The sequence below is a fragment of the Neltuma alba genome, unplaced genomic scaffold, assembly GCF_004799145.2.
Source record: "Neltuma alba isolate B1F8T4 unplaced genomic scaffold, ASM479914v2 tig00011976_pilon, whole genome shotgun sequence".
NCBI classification, from domain to species: Eukaryota; Viridiplantae; Streptophyta; class Magnoliopsida; order Fabales; family Fabaceae; genus Neltuma; species Neltuma alba.
In genome coordinates, this window is record NW_021636551.1 from 1 (window position 1) to 26,297 (window position 26,297).

Sequence of the window (26,297 nt, forward strand, 5' to 3'; positions counted from 1 at the left end):
AACACTCGATCAAGCCAGAACAAGCAACTACCCGTAACATCGTAAGCATAAGCGACGCAAGAACAATTGATTGAGCAATCTCTTTGACATGTGAATGCGTTCTGAGTTTTGAAAGCAAGCGGACTATCCAAAGAAAAATCCACTCCATCGACTAGTAAAAAACCGTCATCGAGTCCATCACTGCTCGTGTTACTGCATAACTCTGTTTTTCTGCGACAACCTGCGGGTGTGTCCCCCTTCTTCCAAGAATCTTCATCGTACGGCTCAAATCCTTGGAGGCACTCACAGGGATCAGTGGCTTGTGGGTTACAAATGCCAAAATTTCCACAGGTTGCGTTTCTCCCGCACTTGGATGACAGCAAGGAAACACCGCATCGATCTTGTGACCAAAATTGCTGGTTAAGCTCCCCAGAAACTTCCAGAACCAATCGAGAAGTGTAGTCCCCTTGCCAAGTCAAATAGCCTGTGTCCCATGTAGCGGAGGCTCGATTACCAATACTTTGAAACGTGAAATTAGATTGCTCATCACCAATCCAGTATATCTCGGATTCCCTCCTGATGATTAACCTAGCGCTCCCCATGGAATTGTCGACTTCAAGAGAAAAATTTCCAGGACTCGGGTCTTCTACACTTGTCCATGATGTCAACGACCAACTGGCTCCTTCGTCAGATCGTACCGTCATTCCAGGCAAAAGGGTATTTGTGGGATTCTGGAAACTTTGCCACAAAATGTTCAAGTTGGAGTTGTTCATCAGCAGGAGATTACCAGAATCCAAGAGCATAACATGGGTACTGCTGATGTCGGAAATGTTGGTGACAAAGTACACCATCCTGTCATTCTTGACTACAAGATTTCCATCGTCAGTAACAGTGAGAACGGCATTGGAATCGCTGGCTGCGAGCTTTCTATTTGCAACCCAAACAATGCTGTCTTTAGGAACTTTCTTAAACCACATCCCTACATAGTACTTGGTCGAATTCCCTCGAGTGAAAAAACCCAGCTCGAAGTTCCCGCTAGCAGACACCAAGGTATCCGAGGTTCCAAGTGATTGGCCCATCCCCAACGTTTCTTTGTACGTGATTGCATTCGTGGAACGCAAGAAAAGCCAGATCAAACTCAGGAACGAATTGAGAGTCCAGCTTAGTTTCATGTTGGTGTCCGTGAACCAGATATCCCGATGTTCAGCTATCCGAATGGACGAGAGCAAGCGTTTGAGGGCAAGGCATGATTAAATGACACTATCAGCCAGCCCTCCACTGCTTCAGGGTTGCAGACTTTGACCTCTTCGAAATCTCCGTGTGTGCATTGGACAGGACGCGGGAGCCTGGAAAACAAACAAAACCAACATATTACTCCAACGTCCTAAAACCTAATTAACTAATTCAAATATATTAACAATATTAATTATATTAAGTAATATGATTTTTTTTAAAACATTCTAAGCATTTTTTAATTTTTCTCCATTTTCTGCTTGATTATTAGGAAACATCAACAAGCTCAGTTTAAAAAAAATTAACAAATATATAAAATACGTTTTATATATAATATATAGAACCAACATTAATTCACCATATTGTTGGATATTTAACATTTCACTTTAATTTGACCTCATGTTTTATTCAGAAGAAAAGCAGTTCGTTAGGGCGTAGTAATTAGTAACGGCGACTTTGAAGTGTAAAAATTCTCTTGGTTCTCTGTCTCACTTACAATGAAGTCATGAATTTCATGTGATCATATGGAGTTTCACTGGTTTAGATGAATCAATGCGGTCATCGGTCAAAAAAAACAAAAGAGATGAATCAACGCGGTGTACTCCTTTATATTTTATTAAAATTGATTATATTAATGTTGCCCGTGGTTGAGCGTCACCCGTGAAATAGAATCTGCTTTTATGTGTGGGCCCATGTCAAAATATGTTGAATACAAGTCAGACTCTCACGAGTATACCTCGCGGAAGTATTTTCAACACGAGGGGATGTTTGGGTTATGCTCAAAGCCTCAAAGTGCTTTTTTAAAAAAAATTATAAATCGAGATAAATTTTTTTATATTTTTATTTTGTATACTGTAAAAATATTTTTAAAATCATAGTTTTGTTTCTATCCAAATACCCCTGAAAAGAAGATGGCCAATAAACTCTAGGGTCTTTTGAGAGAGGGGGAGAGCACGGAGCAGCCAATGGCAAAACCTTATTAAGCCTTGGTTATTTCGCTAGCTAACTCGTCCATTCGCTTGTATTATATACCCAAGTATCGGTTCTTCGATTTTCCAGGACTAAAAAAGCCCATCTCATACTCCTACACTTAGTTACTAAGGTCTCCCCATCTCTTAAAGGCTGGCTCCGAAGTGGAGGTTCTTACTAAGAGCAAACTAATGCAAATAAGCACTACAATAAAGTTCTCCATCGCCACTCAATGCACCAGTCTATAGCTTTTGCCACCCGTAAAGGTCAAGGAAGCAAGACACGGACCTGGCTGCGATGGATGAAGGGGTAATGGGTTCAAGGATGTGGGTCTCAGTGAACAGTGTTTTTATGATTTGTTGCTGCTTGGGACATCTTCAACCGGAAATATGCTTTGTTATGCCTTCATTTCTCAATGGCTTCATGAATTTCTTGCAGTCCAGCAAAGCGCTGATCTTTACAGCGCTTTTCAAGTGGATTTTAAGAAAGCAATTCTTTAATCTAAAATGAGATAATGAAAATTCACATTCTGGTTTACCTCGTTGAACTTAGCCACTAGGAAGATCGATAGAAATTGGCGAAGATTAACTTGAGGCCATTGCTGTAAATCTGTAATAGACAAATGTGGAATTGATTTGATGATAATGATGCACAGAACGTAATGAAGAGAGGATATTCGGCCCTGTCTGCACCCTGCATCGCACTGTACTTTAATGACAAAAAAGAGGGATTTGCATTGGATGTGATGAGCACCCAATACTCATTAGATCTGGACCGTCCAGATCTGATCTAAACAGTCCAAATTTTATTTTATTTTTATTTTTATTTTTTAAAATAATTATTTTAATAGGTATAAGATAAAAAATAAAGATAATCTCTTAATTATCATTCTTTAAAATATAAATTTTTTATTTTAAATAATTATTTAAAATATTAATCTGAACGGTCCAGATTAAATCTAAACGATACTAATTGCTCATAAAATAATGAGCACCGGTGCCCATCAACTGATTAGTACCGAATGCGGACACCCAAAAAAGACGAATCAACAGCACATTCACCCTGGGTCAGAGTCAATCCAATGATTATTTATACTGCAACTAGCTGCAATCCATATCCCAACAAACACACAGAAATTTATAATATATTATGCATATCTTTATTTTTTTTTCTTTTACTTTCATGCTTATATCCACGTCAAGAATGAACGCATGGAATAAATTTTGCTTTTCTTTTCTTCCGTCCAAAGCATATAATATGATTAGACACAAAGATAACAATCCCACATGGATGAATCGTATCTGTAGGTTACAAGATCCAATGGCTTCTCTTCAGTCCAGGGTCTCCATGCCTGAAAACCTTGAGGACCAAATTAGTTACTAAGTATGATTCTAATTTCAGATTTGACCTTCCAGAAAGTTGTAAAATTTCACTGTGCTTCCAGCCAAAAGATTATGGTTGAAGGTGACTACTATTTGAAAGGGATGAAAAGGAATTACATTAATTTCTTTCGAAGGAAAATGACATAAATAATATTATGGGGAAAAATTGAATCCTAATTTATTAGAGGTCGTAAACGGCTGCCTCAACCACCTAAAATCTTTCACGGCCGGGGCAGAACAGTCAAGAAGAGGGCGGCGAGCCAATAAACTCTAGCTGACACATTTTTTTTTAAAAAAAAATACTCCTCCGATCATTAATGTAAGACTTATTTAATTAATTTGATTAGATTAAGAAAGTTAGGTAAGTTGGTTAATTATAAGAAATATGACATGTTTTTCTTACAAAACCATAATCATCTTTCTTAATATTCTCCCTCCCTCACTTACTTGATTATAGTTGAGGGAGTTTTCATAAGAATAATTTAGAAAAAATTGATAAATATAATAAATAGGTTTTATATTTAAAACCAAAATTAATTTAATAATTAGGTTTTATATTAGAATCAGAGAAATAATAAGAACATGACTAGTCTTCTTTTTTCACTTTCGGTCTGATAGTGATCACTAATCAGTCCTTAGTCTTCGAAATTGTCAGTTGACATTAGCACAAGAGAGGATGAAAAACCTACTCTTTCGATCATAAATATAAAACTCATTTATAGTGTAATTTATACTATAAAAATAAGTTAATTATATTATAAAATGGAAAGAGTATATTGAAAAATTGCCTCCACTAATTCGATGGAAACCCCCACATTTATTCATAACAAAATTTTCCTGAATCGTCCTCTTTACAGCTCAATAAAAATACAAGAGATCTTCTAATGCAAGATTGGGCTGTCATTATTGAGTACATGTTCAGACTGTTCGACATACTTATCGTGAGACGTTCGATACAACAATTTTACATGATTCACCACCGGTGTTAGTGCACAGGAATTTATTGAGCTCTGACCTAGTTTTTTGTCTTCTACACAGCTTTGTAAGTGGCCTTGTACACCAAGACAAAAGGGGGGGGGGGGGCAAAAGGGAGTGCTTATTACAATCAATAAAATAATAGGGTGACATGAACCTAGACATTTGACTTGTCAACCATAGCAGAAGCCATAAAAACAACCAAGCACCAATAAATCCAAAGAGGCGGCTTTGGCATCAGTATTCAAATTAATGGAACAATATTAAAAATAATACATTTCAATCTTGATTTGTATTTTCGCTTTCTCCCTCCATGTCTGTGAGTAGAACAAAAGGGGCGCGGTATTAACCTGCGGAATTTTGCAACTTTGTAAATAATACAACAACCTTCTTACACTTGTATTTGACTTCGTCGCTTAATCAAGCAAGGGTTATCAAAAACAATATCCTTATGATTTCCTTACTAATCCTTTACTTCATTCCTGATTTTTTATACAAGTTTATTGAGATATAACAGAAAATGAAGTAGAAACCTCCTATATTGCAAACCTGCAATGTTTGCTAAGAAGTAATATACATATAGGGAAATACAAACTCATCTTGCTTCCATAACCGAAGCAGTCATGTTATTAGTAGAAACATTTTCTGCCGAGCTTCCGTCTGATCTTGAAGTCCTGATACCCCTTACATTTAGGAAAGCTATGGGCTTAGGAAAAGGTAGGACTATATTCTCATTCCCAAGCATTGAAACAACATCAGACATGGTCGGTCTGTCTTCTGCACTTTCTTGAACACAAAGCAGTGCTATGTTCACGTATCTTCGCACCACAATTTTCTGTATCGATTCATCCTTTAACGCTGAATCCATCAGCTCTGTTCCTCTCCCACTTGTCCATAGGTCCCATGCCTTCAAAGCCACAGAGAAATAAAGAACACGAGTAACTGACCTCTGCTAGCTTCTAGAAATCACAAGTTTTTATACTACCTTCAATCCTTAATATAAGAGCCAGTTGACTAATTTAAGTAGATTAGAAAAGTTTGTTAAATTAGTTATTTGTAATAAATAAGTACTGTCTTTTCTAAAATACTCTTACAATCAAGTGTATTAGCTTTAGTATTTTATGAAATTTTTAACATGTACAACTACTACAAAGATTATATTGAGACAAAATGAATAAAGATGAGAGACAAAGTAGATTGGGGTCTTATATTTAAGACCAAATTAAAAGTCAGACTAACTTTTATATTAAAAACTAAAGGTAGTATAATGAATCGAAACTTGCAGAAATAACAGAATGAATGAGTTAGATACTTACATATCCAAGAAGATTGAGGGAGTTTGTATTATATAAACCAGTATTCTTTTTGCCGCTTATTATTTCCAACAAAAGGACTCCAAAGCTAAATACATCTGATTTGATTGAGAAAATGCCTTCTAATGCATATTCAGGAGACATATATCCACTGCAGGCAACAATAAAACAAATAAGATACTTTCTGTGAAATGTACCTCTAAAATGCTTATATATTTATTTGCAATTGATTTGATCTACTTAAAAGTTTCTCGTTATATACTAATAGGACTTCTTAATTATACTTACTAAGTGCCAACAATCCGGTTTGTATTTGCTTGCAATTCATTTCCACCAAATAGTCTTGCCAAACCAAAATCTGATATTTTGGGATTCATGTCGATGTCCAGCAAAATATTGCTAACTTTTAGATCTCTATGAATGATTCGGAACCTAGAATATTGATGAAGATAAAGAAGACCTTGGGCAATCCCTTGGATTATCCGAACTCGGGTTTCCCAAGCTAAAATTGTGCGTTTTGTTGCATCTGTTTCGCATCACTAGAAATTAGGCCAGCTTAAAATAAACGAGAAGATTTCACATTCAAGCTACGAGTTTTGAGACAGCAAAATACAAACCGAATAGGAAAAAATCCAAACTTCTGTTAGGCATGAATTCATAAATAAGCATCTTTTCATCACGTTCAACGCAGCAACCCAAAAGCCTGACAAGATTGTTGTGTTGGAGTTTTGCAATGAGCATTGCCTCATTTTTCAACTCCTCCCATCCTTGACCTGATCTCGCAGATAGCCTTTTGACAGCAACCTCATCCCCATTCAACAGCTTACCCTGCAAATTAATCCTTGTACGTTCATCTATTCTCAAGCATCACTCCAAAACATTTGAACTTGGAACTTACCTTGTAAACGGGTCCAAAGCCGCCCTCACCAAGCTTATTTTCAGGTGAAAAGTTATTAGTTGCTGCAGAAACGCTTGCAAAACTAAACAATGGCAACTTGACATCACTCCTGTTAACTCTTCCAGCCTTATCGACATCAGTAAGCTCTGACATCTCAACTTTCATGCTCATACCTGGATCAAACAGTAGCAGATCCTCCCCTAGAAAGTGAGAGGAAAGTTAATAGATATCTGCAACTTCATATTATTATTATTGTTCATATTCCTTATTTCATCCTTTTTTCTTACCTTCTCCCCTAAGCTTTCTCCTCCGGCAGTAGTAAGCAAATAGAGCTGCTATAAGCAGTGCAACAAATAAGATAACTATTACAACTGTTAGTAACTTCTTCCGGCTTTGATTAGGCTTATGATCTCGATTATTCCCTGCATTCGACACTGCGCAAAACGACAATCAAATTATCATCATAATGTCCGGTAAAAAAAAGGAAGAAGGACGAACCAATCATGCTAAGTCACAGGAGCTTCCGTCGTCATACCATTGCTAATCAACTCAGAACCAGCAACTTTGAGATAGAAACTTGGTCTAGAATTATTTCCTCCAACGTCTACCGAGATGTTTTTGAAGTTCAGCAATTGATTAAGCCATATTAAGCAGCGACCCGAGACATCGTAAACATAGGCCACGCAATTACATTTGGTTGAGCAATATCTTTGACATTTGTATGCGTTCTGAATTTTGAGGGGAAGCAGACTAGCGGAAGGAAAATACACTCCGCTAAATGGAAAAAACCCGTCAGGCGGTCCATTACTGCTCCCGTCTCTGCAGAGCAACTCTGTTTTCCTCACACAACCTGCTTTTGTGTTCCCCTTCTTCCAAGAATCTTCATCGTGCGGCCTAAAACCTGGAAAACACTCGCAAGGATCAAGGGCTTGTGGATTACAAATGCCAAAATTTCCGCATGCATCTATTCTGCACTTGGATGACAGCAAAGAAACCCACTGCTTGTTATGAGACGACCATATTTGCTGGTTAAGCTCCCCAGAAACTTCCAGAACCAATCGAGAAGTATAGTTCCCTTGCCAAACGAAATAGCCCACATCCCCTGTAGCATTGTTTATGTTATCAGAACGTTGAAACAAGAAATCTGTTAGCACATCGCCAACCCAATATGTGTCAGAATTTCTCTTGATGATTAGCCTACGCCCGTCGTTGGACCCGCCAACTTGAAGAGAGAAAATTCCAGGACTTGGGTCATCTACACTTGCCCATGATATCAAGGACCAATTGTTTCCTGATTCAACGTCAAATCCTACTTTCATTCCAGGAACAAGGGTATCTGTGGGGTGGTCGAAACTTTGCCATAAAACATTCAAGTTGGAGTTGTTCACTAGCAAGAGATTACCCGAATCCAAGAGCATAACATATGTACTGCTGATATCGGAAATGTCGGTGACCTGGTATTCCACTCCGTCATCCTTAATTACAAGATTTCCGTCCCTATTATCAACAGTAAGAACCGCTTTGGAATCGGTGGCTGGGTGCTTTCTGCTCGCAACCCAAACAATATTCTCTCCAGGAACTTTCTTGAGCCGTATCCCTGCATAGTACCTGGTTGGATTCTCTTTACGGAAAAATCGCAGTTCGAAATTGCCATTAGCAGATACCAAGGTATCTGAGGCTCCAAGTACTTGGCCCATTCGCAACGTTTCTTTATATGTAATTGCGTCTGTGGACTGCAAGGGCAGACACAACAAAATCAGGAGAAGGGAATTAAGAGTCAAGTTGAGAATCATGTTGGTGCGTGTGAGACCAATCTATGCAGATTTTAGTCGGTGCAATGTCTGGAAGCAGGCGCTTGAGCTCAGTACATGATCAAATGAATGCATCTGAGTTAACACAGCTTGAGCGCAAGGCATGATCCATTAGTCGACATTGACTTTTGTGGGGGGTCTGGAAATGTGGTTTTTTCCTTTTAAAAAAGCCATGTTTCTAGTGATATATTTTTTTATTCCAATATACTACCTCCGGTCCTAATTATAAGACCCAGTTGACTAATTTGAGGAGATTAAAGAAGCAAGTTAAGTTAGTTATTTGTAATAAATAAGTGTTGTCATTCCTAAAATATCCTTGCTAATTAAATGTATTGACTAGAACTATCATTATTATAAGGACTATCTTGGAAAAAAATGCATAAATATAATAGACAAAATGGATTGGGGTCTTATAATTAGGATCAAACAAAAAGTCAAACGGGGTCTTATATTAAGGACCAGAGGTAGTACATTATAAAAATTGAGATTTTTTAGAATCTTCTGTTATATTTTTATATGTTAATTTAAATGATATATTGTTTTTATTATTGAAAAAACCGTAAATAATACAGTTTTGAATATATATATATATAATATAATCTGTTACAGTAAAATAAATCCAATTAATAATCGTACAGAAGGTGAAAATATGAGCATATGGAGAACATGCAGGTGATGAATGATATAAATTGATATCAAGCTCTTGAAAACACTACAATATGAATGATGAAGCCTTGGCAAGAGGAGTAAGTTTAATTTGCAGCCAAACTGGACCACAGACGCTTCTAATTAGCTTATTGTACGTACTAGTTGACTTCGCGATCAGGTCTTCAGCTAGACAGCCAAATAACTCCTCTTTTTTTTTCTTTTTTTTTTTGGTTGCCTTGAATTAGCACCACATGGCTTCAAGGGCTTCAATTTCAGTGTCTTAATCTTTTACACATAGGGCCGTTGAATTAGTCGCCTCCAACTATGGATGATTTCTTTCGAGCTCTTTCTGGGGCCCATGCTTTTGGACTCTGAGGGTTTTGGTTAGTAGCGTATTGCTCGGCGAATCTTGAATATTCACACCAATCAATTATTGAAGAGAATTTTCGCATCAATTTCCTCCATTTAAAAGTTTAAAAATTTTGACTTTTCCTGGTTATATATGTGGCTATGTGCAAGGAGGCGATTATGTTTCTGTGTGTGTATATGTGTGTGTGTGGTCGAATGGATGAGAACACAAATAACAAGGAATAAAAATAGTAATAATACAATGTAGGATGTAATTAAGGAGTTAATGTTGGTCCTGTATGTAAGACATATTTCACATATTTATTAATTTTTTTAAATTAATTTTATTAATATTTTCTCGGTAATAATCAAATAGAAGAGGGATAGAAGAAATTGAGGAAGATAAATGTTTTAGAGGAAAAAAAATATCATATTAACTAGTTTAATTAATATTTTCAATATATTCAAATTAAATTAATCGATTAGATCTTACATCAAAGATTAGAGGATTACTCTCTTTTTCGGAAACCATTCCTTCCTGCTACGTGGTAAACTAAAAAGTCCTCTCACTACCACTGGGAATGGGAATGTTGCTCTGTCTATTTGTTTTGTAACTTTTATATGCAGATATTCTTAGATTTGAACATACAGACACTCGCCAGACAAATTTCCTAGACTTAAACGTATTTATGATGCTTTTTTTTTTTTACAAATATTTTAAGTTAATATATAATTCTAGCCTTACGTTCAGTCGATGCTGTTCTACAAAATTAAGAAGTATTAAAGAGTTAATATTTGACCCTATTTTAGTTTTAATCCCTCAAATTTCAAATTCATAGTTTTGATTTTTAGAATTTACTTCATCTCAGAATGTTAGTTCTCAGAAGTGTAATTAGGGATGTTCACGAAACAGGATGAATAGTAACGGGACAAGGAATTTGTCCCCTGTCCCGTCCCATGATCAACACCCTTCAGCAGAGGAGCTGGTTGATTTTCACGATCTACTCAAGATTGAGGCAAGACGAGGTTTTTTGCTACAAGAGGCTTTTGTCAAATATCCACAATTACTGGAATGGAAGAATGAAGATGAGAGAATAGCCGAGAGCGGAGATAGAGAGGCGACTAGCTAGAGCTTCAGCCTTCAGTGGCGAGAGTGCGAGACACGATTCAGGTTCACTGCTTTCGTCAACCATCACTGTCTGAAATCTGAATGGAACAAATTGAGGTGAAAACAGGAGACTAGAGACTGAGAGTCGAGAGAGGCAGAGCCAAAGAGTCAGGGCTTCATATTTTATTTATTTTTACTTTTTAACATTTAATAATAACTCATAATAAATATAATATAAAATACTTAAAAATATATATATATACATATCAAGACGGGACTGGGACGAGACGACCCCGTCCCGTCCCTGTCCCATTTTTGTCTTGTCCCGGTTTGTTCCATTCCATAAAATTTCGGGACGGGCCCATCTCGTCCCAATAAGGCCGAGACTGAGACGGGCTGGCTATGAACACCCCTAAGTATAACAGTGTTAAAATCTATTAAAGTTTCGTAAACATATGTAAACTCACCAAATAATATCTAGTTAGATTTTGTATGAATAATAGAAAAGAAAAAGAAGAACAGGTTCTCAAAATGCAACTCTTTAGCATCTTATTTTTTTCTTCATTATTCGTTTTCAGGTACTATTCATTAAGCTACGTTTTGTTATCCATATAAGATCTTCTTAGGTGTCATCTGGTGAGTCAATATCACTAGTTGTAATGTCATTAGTGATACTTCAACAAATTTTAATACCATTACATTGTCAGGGACTAATATTTTAAAACAGGCAAAATTCTAAGGATTAAAATCACAAATTTGAAATTTGAAAAACTGAAATCAAATTAGACTCAAAATTTTAAGGATTAAAAATTATATTAAGTCAGCATTAAATCGTTTTCTCATGGTCTTGTTCTTGTGATTGGATTAAGTTTGTACATTCTGACATTTGTGGTCTCAAGGAACGGTGGTGTTTGATTCATTAGATTATCCAAAGGATATCCAAGAGAATTATCATGTCAATTTTTCTGCGGGGTCTGCATCACCAAAGTGATGTCTGCTACTGCTGACTGCTGACTGCTGACTGCTGATTGCTGACTGGGAACCGCTGTGTTCATTTAAATCTAATTCCTTCTTCCAGTCCTTAATATAAAATAATCTCACTTGTTGCAATTTTACTGGACAAAATTCAGATGATGTAATACTCTCAGAATGTGCAAGTATTTTTCATGGTGAGGTGAAATGGATGAGAACACAACTAATAACAAAATAAGTAGGAATAAAAATAGCAAACTTTTTTTTTGGAGTTCATTCCTTCCTGGGTGAGAAGCCCCAATTGTGGAAAAGAGGCCTCTCAATCACCACTGGGAATGAGAATGCTGCTCCGTGGCTCTGTTTATACGTTTGGAATTTGTATATTTTGACATCCTTAGACTTGAACATAGTGACACTCGTCTGACTTATTTTCTAAGCTCAGATGTGTTTATGATGCTTTTATTTTTATAAAGATTGTAATTTAATCTTTAATTCTAGTTCTACTTTCAGTCTATGTTACTCTTCAAAATTAAGAGAATATTAAATGTTTTCCTTATGGTCTTATTCTGGTGATAAGCTAAAGTTTGTACATTTTGATATTTTTAGTCTTAATGAATGGTTATCCATTGGATTATCCAAACGATGTGCAAGAGAATTATCAGATAAATTTTTCTGCGGGGTCCACATCACAAAGTGATGTCTGCTAACTGTGATTGTGCGGACTACTTCTGTTTTCATTTAAATCTAATTATTTCCCTTAATAATGTTAACTATACAGCAAAACCCACGATTTTAATTTTTCTATAAACATTCCCATTGATTAAGGTGAGGAGATATCCGTATTACAAATTTTATGTACTCCTCTAATCCTAAATATAAGGCCCTTATACATACTAGTATAATGGTCTATTATTTAGGACCGGAGTATTTTTTTTCCCCCTCTTTTCTTCTTTCCTTCTTTTTTCACGGTTTCACTGTAGGCTGTAATCTCGTATTGTGGTAAGAAAATACCACTTCTCCTCAATATAACCCAGCCAGATGGGCCGCCACTTCATGCAAACATCAGTCTGCTCTAAGAGTCCAATAACTTCTGCAACTGATATCCATAACTAACAATAACTTCCCCTTAAATTTTAAGCTGGGCCAGCTTCCGTCCCTCGTTCGGTTCCTGATAGAATTAAAGCAATAGACTTTGCGAGACGCACAACTGCTCGATCTCTCATTCCCAAGCATTGAGACACAACATCGGATATATGTCGTCGTTAATTGGTCTGTCTTCTTTACACTTTTTCTTGTTCACAAAGCTGCTATGTTCACTAATCTGAGCACCCATTGAGCGTCACACGTACGTGAACTGAATAGTGAATACACACGTGGTATCTGCAACAACAACATGCGGTTCCCCAAATTTCGGTGCATCACAGTTCCATCATGTGAAGAACGCGGTGTCCAAAATTATATTTTTCCAGCTAAAAATGTCCTAAACATTGTCATTTTTCTAAGGAAACTCACGCATGTTAGGAACGTACAGACCCCCAGAAAAAGGGAAATCCTTTTTTGAAGAGTCAAGCAGTGATATAAAAAAGAAATCATCAATGGGATCTCCACAAAATATATAGGTTTTGCTTTTTGATGGCATGAACAGAAGAAAAATTATTAAAGGAGCACAAAAAAAACAAGATTGATAAAGAATCAACAAGCAGGAGGGAAGTTTCAGTGAAGGTTCCGGCTTGAAAAGACGCTTCCCATAAGTTTGAACTAAGATTTTGTAAAGTTGGTCGATCTCTTGCTTGTCCCGTTGAGTTTGCTTTGTCGTGAGGAATCGGAATCAAATGTATACTGTAAGGGCTAAGACAGCGTCCTGATTTTGTCAAAGCCCAGTGTTGAAGCGGATTGGCAACTTTCCTAGGAATAGAATGATACTGTAGCCATCATGTGTATAAATATAGGCACCGGTTTGTCACGTCCATTTCAGAAAATTTCATTGCACTGAAGTTGCACATTATACCATTAATTTGTACTATTCCAATCTTAATTATAAGACTTTGTTTATAGACGATTTTTTATAATTAGAATTGAAAATAGTATTATTTAGACAAAGTTGGGACAGATGGATCTGCTAAATTAAAAGCAATTATGGGGAACATTCAAGTGATTGGGATAGTTTTGACGTGAACCACGTACATATATATGGATGCTTTGTTTGATCCAATTTCTTTATTGTTCTGATTAAATGTTTCACTCTCTATATATTAATTGTTGGGGGTCCATGGTTTTGTACTTTTATGTGGGAAGCTTTTTATATATAAGGCTGATTTTATGCATTATGGCTGCATTTACAGGAGAATCGATGGAAAGCTCCAACTCACCCTCCTTTCCACACTCCTTTTCTCATCATCTCTACTCTTTTTCTTTTTCCTTTTCTGCCCCTTTCGATACATTCATTTCAGGATTTAACCCCCCCCATTATTCTTATTTTCGTCTAATTATCGTCATTGCTTCCACCATTTTTTTTTTTCATTAGCAAGCAAGCAATTGTGCATATTTCCCAAAAAATAAAAAATCGTTCACTTGTCTCTTATAATTTATATCAATCTTTTAAATGGATGTGTTAGACATTTCAGGATGCTTCAAGGATTTTTAAATATCCCTTTGGTTTGTAATGTTTTCAATTTTTCATCCTTCAACTACCTAAACTTACGGTGTTTAAAAAGTAATTGACTGATGTGGCAAACAGAAAAGCTGATTCAGGCATTTAGTACGGAGTCCCAACATTTTTGTCGACGTGTCTATTTGAAAATTGATTTAAAGTGTAAGGACGCCAAAAGAATAATTTGTATATGCTTGAATGAATGAGAACACAGATCCTGAAATGATGGTAAATAGATATATATTGCTTTCTTTTTGAGCTTAATCATTTTAATACGAAAAAGACCCAACAAAGTGACAGTAATTGATATTTTGCTTTATTAGAAAGCACTGCTATATATTTTGTGCCACTGAGGTTTCTACTACATATGCATATCCCTTCTCTTTTGCGTTCATGCTGTATCCTGTACTCAATAAATTGAAGGAATTAGCAGAGATTGATGTGGAGTCAATTGTTTTGTATAATGCAGTTGCCCGTGACTCCCACTGTATGGTGTCCCCCACTCACTCCTAAAACCTAGGAAATCCTCAACCTAAATCAAATCCTAAACTAAATACGTACGCATGTTATTCTAAAGATTTTTGTAGACTTGAATATACTAACACGCACGTTAAACATATATAGGAGTGTTTTCTAGAGATAACTGTGTGTATAATATTTTTATTATTATGCAACTACCACATATGTGTGATATTTTAACCACAAGCGTTTGAGTCAGGAAGTTGCTTAAAACTTACGGCAGAGACTATATGGTTTAGGATCATAGGTACGATATACTCTGTTATATTATCCTAAAAGGGGAACCACCTCGACCCCAAATGTCATATGGTGAGCCCACGTATAACACGTGCCTATCGATTTCCCAAAGCCCGAGAATGAGATATTCCTTTCCTCCCAAACAAAGTCGTCCACTCGTCCTCCCTTGGTCGCGCGTCTTTCTCACTATCATGTCCTCAATACAGGCAAAATAATTTATCTGTAATAATAATCATATTTTATAAAAATTAAATGAACTATTGCCTTCCCTTTGTCGGCATTAGAACTTTGACAAGGTGGACAAAAAGGTACTCTCCATTTTGCAAGGTAAAAGGCAGCAGAAGAAACAGACAAAGAAAAATATGGGTGGTGTGTTAAAATTTTAAAATGTAAGCGAAGAAGTGGATGAAGGGTACATCAGATGAGTGTGATAGTCGCAGATACAGTGGGATCCCAATTGGGTGACTTCTGAAAAGAGCATATGTATAGTGGTGGGGGTAATAATGGAGATAGGAGTGAGCCATTGAAAGACACGAGCGCCATTTCTTTGAAAGGATGCGTCACATCCTTGGAATGGCAAAGTGCCCTGACATTATTTGGGCGATCATATAGGAATAGCCCTTCTCACTGGGATTCATGTGGAATCTCAATTCCACGAAATTTCACTGAAGTTTCCGCCTTTTTCCTCTCCCTCTTCTTCGTATTTCCTTATCATCCATAACCCCGTTTTGTTTGCATCTCACACTTCACATGAATTATCTTCTTGATAAATAGATCCTATATATATAAATATATATATGATGCGTTATCATTATATTATATCAAATACATATTTGCATCTGTTTTTCTTTTGATAAATTATACTCTTCTAGTCCTATTTATAAGGAAGAGATAGAAGATTTTTTTTAGTCCTATTTATAAGTTATTTTATTAAATTTTTAGTGTGAATGTACTATTTTATCCTCCATTCATTATAGTATAGGTCGTTATCTTTTTTTGAAAGGTGCATATATTAAATGTGGATAAAATTAAAAATTTATTATATTTTAATGAAGAATTAATGTATTTTAAGATTTTTCTTACTTTATGTAAAATATGCTAGGAGTGCTATAAATAGAAGCAGAGGAGTTCTTAGTACACGAAGTCATAGCAGTCTCTGATTAATTAATATGAATTTGAGCCTGAGACAGGGATAACTTTAATTTCCTGATGCCATCTTTGAATCCACGCAAATTTAGAGCTGAAAGTATACGCTGGCTGGTATAATGACATGAACATCCGAGCTGCATGCTAGTACATGCACTGGGATAAGTACGACGCACGTTCCGTTTGCGCTTGTGTGTGACAATTTGTCTGGTTGAGGCTTCTGATAAAGAGAAGCCAAAAGATCACGGATAATGCACGGAGCGCCTCATACGTTGCTCTCTCCATCCCTTGCTCCTTTATCTCCAAATCAGCCATGCACTTTAACTATGCTTTCCCATTTAACTAACTTTTTCTGGTTTAAGTTCATAAATGGGCTTTAAAAAATGTTGCGCTTCCTTTCTTATTTCCCAAATCATCATGTAACTATCTTTTGTTGCCGCAAAACACACATGTCCGTCTTTAATTTTACTTAATGATCAGTGCGTACTATAGTAACACGCTGAGAATGTTTACACTGAAAGAAATTATAACATCCTGGGGGAGCTGAGATATAGGGGCTGGCACAATAGACTCCATTGAATAATTTGCATTTTATTTTTTGTTACAAAAAAAAAAAGCAATATATATACGTAGAGAGAGAGAGAGAGAGAGGGAGGGAGTTAAGAGAACAGCAGAGCGTACGTACTACCTTTACCAAGCTCCAAACAATGAAGAATATGACAAAGGGAATTCATTATAAAGAGGCGCCACCCTTCATTATCCTGTTTTTGGACGCAGGCGTTTATCCTTTAGAAGGCTCAATACTTCCTTCAGAATTACATTATCTCTCTCTCTCTCTCTCTCTCTCTCACTCAAAATATATTTTTATAATATTCGAAACGTACGAATTAAATCACTCCGAATAATTGTTATCGATTTTTCTCTTTCTGCGGCCTCTTAAATATTATATTTGTGAAACTTTTATCTTCATGTAAACACACCTTTTCCTCTAGAAAGCGAGAGAGATCTTGAGCACATGATGTGAAATCATCACGGGTACATATCAGCCTGTTCGAATCACCGATGTGTTTTACTTTTCGCTGTAAATGAAATTTCATTGACGAGAGGAATGTCAGTGTCATCAAATCATAAGCCTTGAATGGAATCTTCTTTTCTTCCCGTTAAACCTTGGTCACAATTAACGCTACAGTTAGAATTAATAAAGAAACACTCAATTCCACACAGCAGTGAGAATAACTGAAACACAATACAGATAAGTGGCTCTGAGTAAACTAATAAAATTAAGAGGGAGAAAAGCCAAACTGCCCTTTAAGGCTTTAATATTCTTTTTCAAGCTCGAGTATAATTACAGTAGATTTATGTGTGTCTGTATTATTGAGCATATAAATATAAAATCAACTGATATATATATATATTTATCTATATACTGGCAGAACTGTTTGGCGAAAGAGTACAAACAATAACGACACAAATCATGTGTTGTGTGTGTGTCTGGTGAACATCGAACGCTTACAAAATAAACAAAAGCAACTTCGAGGAAGGAGAAGGCTCCACATAAACTCATGATAAAAAAAAGTTGCAGTTATACAAAATATGAAAGGCCTAAGAAGCTCTCCTAAAGAAACACCTTATCATAACTTATACTTTTACCCTGTTCGTACCTTGTTGGCTGTTCATGTTCCTTCCCCTTATATAACTCCCTCACTCTTCCTCTCTCACTCCCCAAATTAAACCCTTCTTTCACAAGCCACCAATAATTCATCAACTTTTCACTTTCATGATGACGTACCAACAGCTCAATTCCTTCAACACTAGTATGGATTTGGACTTAGATTTCGGGTTCGAGTTCGAGGATTACTTCCCCTCCATGGTCCAAAGCATGGGCACGGATGGGTTCATAGGTGAGCTTCAGAACGGGTTTCGGTTGCTGATGGACGTGAACAAGGGTCTGATCACGTTCGAGAGCTTGAAGATGAACACTATGTTGTTGGGTTTGGAGGTGAGGGACGACGAGCTTGTGTGCATGTTAATGGAAGGTGATTTGGATGGAGATGGCGCTCTCAGCCAGATGGAGTTTTGCATTCTCATGTTCAGGTTGAGCCCAGCTCTCATGGACGCTGGATATGCATATTAATCAGTGTCCCACCATGTAATTTCATTTTAATTGACAGTACCTCCAGTCCTTAATATAGCATCTAGTTTGTAGTTCAATTAGTTTAATTTGAACTACAAACTATGTCATTTATAATAAGAAATGGAGGTAGAAGTACTTTTTTGCAATGAATTTAACTTTAACCGTGAATAAATTAATTAAAGCCTCAATTGTTCAGTTTTGCACTCGAGTGGTCTAGTCTCATGTATGTTGAATTTGTTGATAATGTTTGTTAATGGCTATTTGTAACTCTGTTAGTTTCATGATGTTGGTGTTTTTCATCTGGTACGAGACAAATGTGTAATAGAGAGAGAGAGGGAGAGAAGTTAGTTTCATGATGTCGGTGTTTTTCTTCTGGTACGAAAAAAATGTGTAATAGAGAGAGAGAGAGAGAGAGAGAGAGAGGGACAGATATATGAATCAAGGAAGTGAAGGCCAATCAATATGATGATGATGATGATGATGATGATGTGTGTGTGTGTGAGATTAATCTCTCTTGCTATAAAGAATGGTGATGGTTTTATCTTAATCTGTTACGTTAGAAATGAGCAGGAGAGATGTGTTTCCATTCGCTTTTCCTCGCTTATCTAAATCCCATATTCAGAGAAAAATCGCATTCATATCGGGTGGTCTCCACTGTTTCTGCCTATAAGTTTTTGGCCACTGAATCAATCAATGTCTTCGTGATAAAAAGAGATCAACTAAAAACAATAGAAAATTATGGATATCGTTTGAAATGAGAACTTCATATCTTTTTTTCCTTTTCAAACAACCTTCATATCTGTTTAATTTACAATTCAGTTTAAACGTAGAAAAATAATAACGTGTCATACTCTCTCCGTTCCTTATTATAAGAGACATTTAATGTTTATGACATGTTCCTATATATAAGAGGCACTTAAAAGTTGTCTCTATTTTTTTGTGTTGATTTCCTATTTTACTCATATTTATTGTCTCCAACCCGCACTCTCTCTCCTTCCCACTTCTCTTTCTTTGAATAATTTACCATTGTTCTCTCTCATGCTCTCTCTCCTTATTAATGAGGGCCTTTTTGGAAAAAAATTATACTTCTTACATATTTATTATTCTTAACTAATTTTAACTGTTTTTTTTATCAACATAATTCGGTTATTCGTCTCTTATAATAATAAGAGACGGAAGGAGTAATGATTAGAGTACTTTAATAAAAATTCAAAAATTAAGAGCATAAGTTGCATAACAGCAAACTTCCTTTATGATTAGATATGCGTTAAAGAAAAAATTAACTTATCATTAAAGTGACTTTAATTAATTAGTATATTTAATGATGGGGATTAGGAATGTGCATGAAGTGAATGATGAGTGAGAATCGAATCTCTTACGCTGTTTTGTTCACGCTTTTATACATTCTTTATTGATTGAATATCCAACCATGTCCACTTTGTCCCCTCTATGCAGCAGAACCTCAATGGATGGTGCAGCAAAAGATAATGCAGAAATCCACCAAAAATGACACTTACTAAGATTCCATAACTGCCACCGGTCATAACTGCCAACATCAGTTAAGTTCGCGGCTTCTTCAGTTCGTTGACAACAAAAGGACGTGTTGCAAAGGAATTGCTGCAGGTAGGTGACAGCCATACCAAACGACATTGGCTATATTATAGGAGGAAGAGTTTTGAAGCTTGAGCCCTAATAATCAACATTTATAAATAATTGAGATGATTATAAAGAGAGGAGCTAGGAAGCCATTGAGGATTCGAGACTTGAGCTCCTTTATGGAGCTTTTACGAGGATCGATGTCAATGATGAGTCCAAGAGAGAAAATGAATATCAATAATGGAGAATACTATTTCGCCTATCAATTTCAAGCTTATCTTTTCCTTTAATCAATAAATAACTTCCACTTAATATTTTGGGATTGTGAAACTTTTTTTTTTTTTCATATATGAGTTGTTTGATATCAAAGTTAGAAGTACGAATGCAGCCTTAATGCACTTGAGAAAGACCTTTTTTTCCTCCCAATTCTGTGTCTTGTGATTCTTCATTAGGTTTTGACTTATTTATATTTATATCTAAACAAGGCTTCTTCTATTTTTCATGTTTCTTGGGTTTACTCTCAATTATATGATTAGCTTCTGTATAATAAATCATAGGATGCGGGCCATAAGACAAGAAATGAAGCACAAATATTAATTAAACTGAAAAAAAAAGAACAGAATAGGTTAGAAATAGATAGAGATTTGGGTGCTTGTGATGACAGCTCGGTATCAGGCTTCAGTAATGAAACTAGCTGATTAGCTTAATAGTTGGTGAAGAGAACTACATATAATAATGAATCCACTAAATCAGCATATTATATGAATAATAAGATGTACTACCTCCGGTCCTAATTATAAGACCCAGTTGATTATTTGAGGGATTAAGGAAGTAAGTTAAGTTAGTTATTTGTAATAAATAAATGTTGTCATTCCTAAAATATCCTTGCTAATTAAGTGTATTGGTTAGAACTATCATTATTAGAAGGACTATCTTGGGAAAAAATGCATAAATATGAGAGAAAAAAGGATTGGGGTCTTATAATTAGGACCAAACAAAAAGTCAAACGGTGTCTTATATTAAGGACCGGAGGTAGTAATATATATTAGCCAATATGATTGTAATGACTCCAAATTCAGAATTATAATCGCTCTTCCCAAGTCAGTTATATGATTATGACGCCTAGCAGTAGCAGGATTACACCTATCATTGAAGTTCCTCAGCTTACAAGTTATCTTTATCTTACAAGTACGCAGAAGATTACACGTTGGTTTAGATCCTTACAAGTAGTGTTGACTCAGTATTAGTTTGGGTGAAGTTTTGCTGACTTTTGTCATTGAATTCTGTGATGGATAAATTTCTCAGTTGCTTCTTCGACAATCATATGGAGAGAACAGAACCATCAAGATTGAGGCTGTACTGTAGACTAAACATACATACAAGAGGGTGCAGTAAAGTTGATTTAACGTCACTTCCACGGCCAAAAGTCAAACATTGGCTGCAAATCAATTCTTCTCTGAATATGAAAGCTTTAGCTGACACCGGTGTAGGCCAGCTTCAAGGGGCAGCTCAAATCCATGTCTATAAGGGAACAAAACTGACTCTTCTGATAAAAGATATTGTAAGAATATAAACTTTTTCAGAGAATTCTTAGTTAACGGACGTGAAAACAGCGGCCGAAACGAAGATTTAAGCCCACCATCATATATTCAGGATAACTACGGTCAGTTGCTAAATATGATATTCCTTAAACCTCCTTTGGGGATGCTTAGACTGCTTGAAATTTCTCCGATGAAAAACTCGTGTAAGACAAAACATTGAATCTTGCTGTCATGTTGGCAGTTTGAACGATAAGATGATTTTAACGGAGGGACTTAGCTGCGATCTTTTCTACATCAAAGTCAAGCCCAAGAGCCCACAGTACATCGAATCCAACTAAGAATGAAATCTATAATTTCATAATTCGAAAAAGAAAAGAAAAGAAATCTTTAATTTCATCATTTCTCCTATAAATGCAATGGCAACCTCACCCGAGGCCTACAAAATCACTGGCGAGTAAAGTCCGAATTAAAAAATGGTGACGCAACTTTTTTTCATTCCAACTACTAAAATAGCATCCAATTATAAGTAGTCGCAATTAAAAGAGGGGGAAAAAACCGTTGAAAACCGTAATTTTTATAGAGCCGTAAATAGAGCGCTTTTAGATTGAGAACGCAGTTAGTTACACGAGTCATTCAAAATAACTTTGGGAGCAAGCTGAAAACTGTTTTCCGTCTCTGTTGTTCTCTACACGTCAACGATAGCCAAACATCAGATTCTCGCAATCAACACCACAGCGGACAGACGTGCTGACTTTCTGAACATTCCAGAACTTCTATTAACATAGGGCAATCAGATTACCTTCATCTGGGTGCTCATCGTGACAATCCGATCTCCCAGATACAGAAAGGAAATAATAACCTTAAAAATAGTCACAAGAAAATTTGTACATCTAGATCGTAGAGGATATCCCGCTCTGAATCAATCTCCCAACAGCTTAAAATTACCGAGATCACATCAAGCCAAACAAAATCATCCGTAATAATCTATCGAAAGTTCACAGGCAAGAAATGCTCCAAGTACAACACAGCGGAGAGAAATACAGAGCACTCTCCGTACAGAAAAAATATATCCTCATACTATTTCGGCCAGTCACTGTTGGAGCACATAAATTCTGCAGACCAGCAAACAAAAGAAAGGATGTCGATGCATGAGACCCATGAGGCAACAAGTAATGAAGAGTCAAAAGGAAAATGCTTCTCTTCTACTGGCCCAAACCAAAAGTCAACCTGTAGTAGCTGGCGGGAGGCCAATTAGATGATACGAGTAAAAAAAAAAAGGACTTCTATTCTTTGCATGCACAAGTTGGAGAAAAAACACATCAACATGCACAAGGAAAGTGAGAGGGGATCAAAGGTAGAAAGCACACCTTCAGAAACAAGGTAAAGACATGACGTGACTCCAGCTAATCCTCTGCCACAAGCCAACCAACAATGAGGAAGTCATTTTCATAACCAGCATAAGCATAGACAACTAAAAAGAATGTACTTAAAGATGAAGCTTAATCAGCAATTTCTGCAAGCGGAGATAAAACATTGCATTTGCCTTAAATTTTCAGATATTACAAGTAGTCATGATCCCAAACTGAGCAAAGGCTCGCCACAGCCCTACTTAATCAAGAATGTACTTAAAGATGAAGCCTAATCAGCTCAGTAGTTTCAACTTTCAACTGTGGCCACCCAGACCGAATACATGTAGTTGCTTCAAAAATAAAAATCAAGCTCGCTTTCAAGTGTTTACAGTCAACTGCTGAGCAAAGTCCAAGTGGGACCACTGCAGGCTGGGACTACATTTAGAACATGATTCACTGTGCTCATAAAGTTGGACCAAAGTTTTACACATACCATTAAATAGTGGGCCTACGGTTTAAAGTGGTAAAAGGAACATCCCTAACCTTTCCCGTGCCGTGTGTAAAACCTAGCACGACCAATTCAATATGGTTTGAACAAATTCGCAATCTACTATAATCCAATCAAATGGTAAACCTTTTCATATGATTTGGAAACAAACATACTTCATACCATCCAAGTCAATAATTCATGGATCCTGATCTCACCAGCAACTCCAAAATCCATATCTCCCTCAACCAACATACGTTCAGGTTTACTCTAAATGCATGGGTATTACTTGATAGCCACTACTAACATGGACTTAGAAAAATGCATTCAAAATAACTTAAGTTTTTCTTTTCATTGATCTCTGAATTTCGATATGATCACCATCTATAATATCAATTACAGAGTCTCAGGTCATCACAACCTAAAAAAAGAGTATTTGACTTATCAAAACATTGTGGTCATACCAAGTGCTATCATCCACCTAATATTTAGATTTTAAACTCACACTACAATGAAATTCGAGACATTTATCATTCTATCGAATCTATTCAACAGATTATGCAAAGCTCTGGCCCAGTTTTTATGTCTGTGACAGCAAGATACGATCTCCACTCTCACTGATAGGTCATTCCAGCTATTAATCTATGTCAAACATAGAGAACACTGCCTTGAGTAAACTGCCCCAGGATAAAACTATAATTAATCCCAGTCTTGTTAACAGATTCTGGTATAACTATCCTCCATTAAGCATGGCGATTGGGCCCCTCAGGCACCTAGCTTAATTTTGAACAATTATATCTTCAGTTACTGTAAATAATGATTTCAAAGAAATATACGACTGTATTAACATTAGCCCAAGAAGCCTGAGCAGATATACAAACAAAATAAAAATAATTACACCAATCATCCCTCAATATTACTTAAGATAAAATTCCTAACCTTTTGTGTGTTCAGGTCGCACAGGCTTGATTACTGCCTCGCCCTCTTCTTCATCCTTCACGGCTACTACAGCACTATCAACACTGCCGCCGCCAATTCCATCTTCCTTTTCATCTGGATACCGAACCACGACCACCGGACAAACACAATGATGGACACAATAATCGCTGACACTGCCGAGCCTGCCGTCGCTGCCTCGACGTGCAGCTCCGAATCCTCGACTTCCCATGATCACCGCATTCAGCCCCAGCCTCTCCACCTCCAAGCACAAACGCTCCTTCATGTCGTGATCCTTCACAATATGGATCTTAAAGGGAATCTGAGCATCTCTAAGAGGCTTAGCAAGATCGGCTGCCTTGGCCGCCGTGAAAGCATCAAAATCATTCTCAAGCTTCTTCTTGGACGGCTCATTGTTGTTAACTTTGTTGACAGCATCTTCCTCTGTGTTAGGATCAGTATTGATGGAAAGATCGATGGAGCCCCAATCGGCACCGAAGAGGACAGAAGTGGGGCTAACGTGTAAGAGGATCACCGCATCACCGGGGCGGATGTACTGCTGAACAGCCCAGCGAACAGCATACGCACTCTCATCGGAGAGGTCAACGGCGACACCAATTTTGCGGCGGGCGCCGGCGGTGGGAGTGGGGGTGGCAGCGGCCTGGTGGCGAGGCGATGAAGGATGATGGATTTTAATTTGTGGGAGCTGAGGATCGGAATCCAGTGAGGCAGGAGGCTGCTGCATTTTTCGTCTTAAGATTCCGAAAGCGTGCTGGGACAAGAGTTTTCTAGAGAGCTTTTTCTTCACTTCACTTCTCACTACGAATACAGTACTCTCCGCGTGGATGGAGGAGCGATTTGTTCGTCAATATAGCCGGTTTATTCGATATAATGAGAGAGAGAGAGAGAGAGAGAGATATGTGTGTGTGTGTATATATATGTATAAAATCTTTAGTTGGGCCACTTGGTTGGACTGGACTTGGACCTATCCTGTGGCCCACTAAAGGAGATATGATTTTAAGTTGAGCTCCAAAGTGGCCCAAACTGGGTGCTATGATGGGGACTCTTAAAAACCAATATTATCTTTTACTAAGCACTGTCCAGAAACAAATACTGTATAATTAAATAAAGTTGCAAACGGTTAAAGGAACCCTTTTAAACCGCATGCAAACTACTGCTTCAGTTGGACGCTACTAGATGGAGAACTATGTTGCTGTAGTTTAAAATGATGTGTCGTCACAATTCATCTCAACAATCTACTGTTCAATGAGATGCTGTAGAGTAGCAAAAGTTTTGGAATAATATATTGATTGAAATATGTCTAACTCCATTATCAGTTTTGGAATATTATATTTATTAAAACTAATCGAAATAATATTTATTGAGCGATTAGGTTAATGCAGGGACAAACAATTCAATAATGGCGGGATATTCAGGGAAAAGAAAAACAAGAAGAAACAGCTAAAAAAGAGCCCGAATTTTCTGGTACAAATTGCTTTAGAATAATAAGAAGCGTCAGCATAGGAAGTATGGAACAGGAAGGGTCAACATGTCTGATACTATTTATAACACAAATGATTATGCTTGATGGTCTCTTACCTGATACCTGGGGTTCTGTATAATATTTCCAAAGCGCAGGTCGTGTGAACTTAGTATATCTAAAGTCTATTTAGCATTGTCACACCAAGCACATCTCGTGGACGTGCCGGAGTGGTTATCGGGCATGACTAGAAATCATGTGGGCTCTGCCCGCGCAGGTTCGAATCCTGCCGTTCACGTCTTTTTGTAAAGTCATACTTCAGCCCATTTTATAGTCACTTATGAAAACCGAAGTCCAATGTTTTTTTCCATACGAAAACTGATGTCCAATGCTGATGCCTGAAATATCAGGAGCAATCCATTGAACTACCCTGAAAAAGAGAACCATTGAGTCTTAAAAAAATAATAATAATAATTACTGTAACATTTCAATAACAGCAATATAAACTTGTTATTATTTTCTGCATGACATGTTTTTTTGTTACTGGACTTTTAGACTATCAAATCTCTTTCTTGAGACCCTATAG

General features: G+C 36.8%; 4 protein-coding genes and 1 non-coding gene across 6 annotated transcripts; 2 read left to right on the forward strand and 3 right to left on the reverse strand.

The window, feature by feature from the left end:
• Positions 1 to 163: 163 nt before the first annotated feature.
• LOC114720365 (G-type lectin S-receptor-like serine/threonine-protein kinase At2g19130) lies at positions 164 to 1,058 on the reverse strand (the record flags this gene model as incomplete). The annotated part of the gene is made up of 1 exon (XM_028906009.1): positions 164 to 1,058. A coding segment is annotated over exon 1 (895 nt), but the record flags the coding sequence as incomplete, so codon positions are not given.
• Positions 1,059 to 4,993: 3,935 nt separating this feature from the next.
• On the reverse strand, positions 4,994 to 8,607 carry LOC114720362 (G-type lectin S-receptor-like serine/threonine-protein kinase At1g11330). Its single transcript, XM_028906007.1, has 7 exons — positions 7,285 to 8,607; positions 7,037 to 7,183; positions 6,750 to 6,949; positions 6,469 to 6,679; positions 6,140 to 6,377; positions 5,855 to 6,002; positions 4,994 to 5,445 (listed from the first exon to the last, which is right to left on the reverse strand). The coding sequence occupies exons 1-7, from the start codon at positions 8,540 to 8,542 to the stop codon at positions 5,134 to 5,136; spliced, it is 2,514 nt and encodes an 837-aa protein (XP_028761840.1). The 5' UTR covers positions 8,543 to 8,607; the 3' UTR covers positions 4,994 to 5,133.
• A 9,296-nt stretch (positions 8,608 to 17,903) lies between these two features.
• LOC114720363 (calcium-binding protein KRP1) lies at positions 17,904 to 18,510 on the forward strand. The gene has a single exon (XM_028906008.1). It carries the CDS (start codon positions 17,966 to 17,968, stop codon positions 18,320 to 18,322), a length of 357 nt encoding a protein of 118 aa, XP_028761841.1. The 5' UTR covers positions 17,904 to 17,965; the 3' UTR covers positions 18,323 to 18,510.
• Positions 18,511 to 22,035: 3,525 nt separating this feature from the next.
• Positions 22,036 to 25,102, reverse strand: LOC114720368 (universal stress protein PHOS34). Of its 2 annotated transcripts, none has more exons than XM_028906012.1 (3): positions 24,235 to 25,102; positions 22,827 to 22,870; positions 22,036 to 22,571 (listed from the first exon to the last, which is right to left on the reverse strand). In XM_028906012.1, exons 1-2 carry the CDS (start codon positions 24,974 to 24,976, stop codon positions 22,863 to 22,865), a joined length of 750 nt encoding a protein of 249 aa, XP_028761845.1. In that variant the 5' UTR covers positions 24,977 to 25,102; the 3' UTR covers positions 22,036 to 22,571; positions 22,827 to 22,862. The 2 variants fall into 2 exon arrangements, with proteins under 2 accessions (XP_028761845.1, XP_028761846.1); XM_028906013.1 differs by lacking the exon at positions 22,036 to 22,571 and adding an exon at positions 22,586 to 22,695.
• Positions 25,103 to 25,927: 825 nt separating this feature from the next.
• TRNAS-AGA (transfer RNA serine (anticodon AGA)) lies at positions 25,928 to 26,009 on the forward strand. The gene has a single exon. It is a non-coding gene; the product is annotated as a tRNA-Ser (tRNA).
• The last annotated feature ends 288 nt before the right edge of the window (positions 26,010 to 26,297 follow it).

What these genes read in the sequence shown, in the direction of transcription:
- LOC114720362 (XM_028906007.1), bottom strand. Translation starts at nt 8,542, where the DNA reads ATGATTCTCAACTTGACTCTTAATTCCCTTCTCCTGATTTTGTTGTGT. An exon ending in TTCTGAGTTGATTAGCAATG is followed by an intron (nt 7,184 to 7,284) that starts GTATGACGACGG and finishes CGTTTTGCGCAG; the next exon opens with TGTCGAATGCAGGGAATAAT. An exon ending in GCTTTGGACCCGTTTACAAG is followed by an intron (nt 6,680 to 6,749) that starts GTAAGTTCCAAG and finishes ATTAATTTGCAG; the next exon opens with GGTAAGCTGTTGAATGGGGA.
- LOC114720363 (XM_028906008.1), top strand. Translation starts at nt 17,966, where the DNA reads ATGATGACGTACCAACAGCTCAATTCCTTCAACACTAGTATGGATTTG.
- LOC114720368 (XM_028906012.1), bottom strand. Translation starts at nt 24,976, where the DNA reads ATGCAGCAGCCTCCTGCCTCACTGGATTCCGATCCTCAGCTCCCACAA.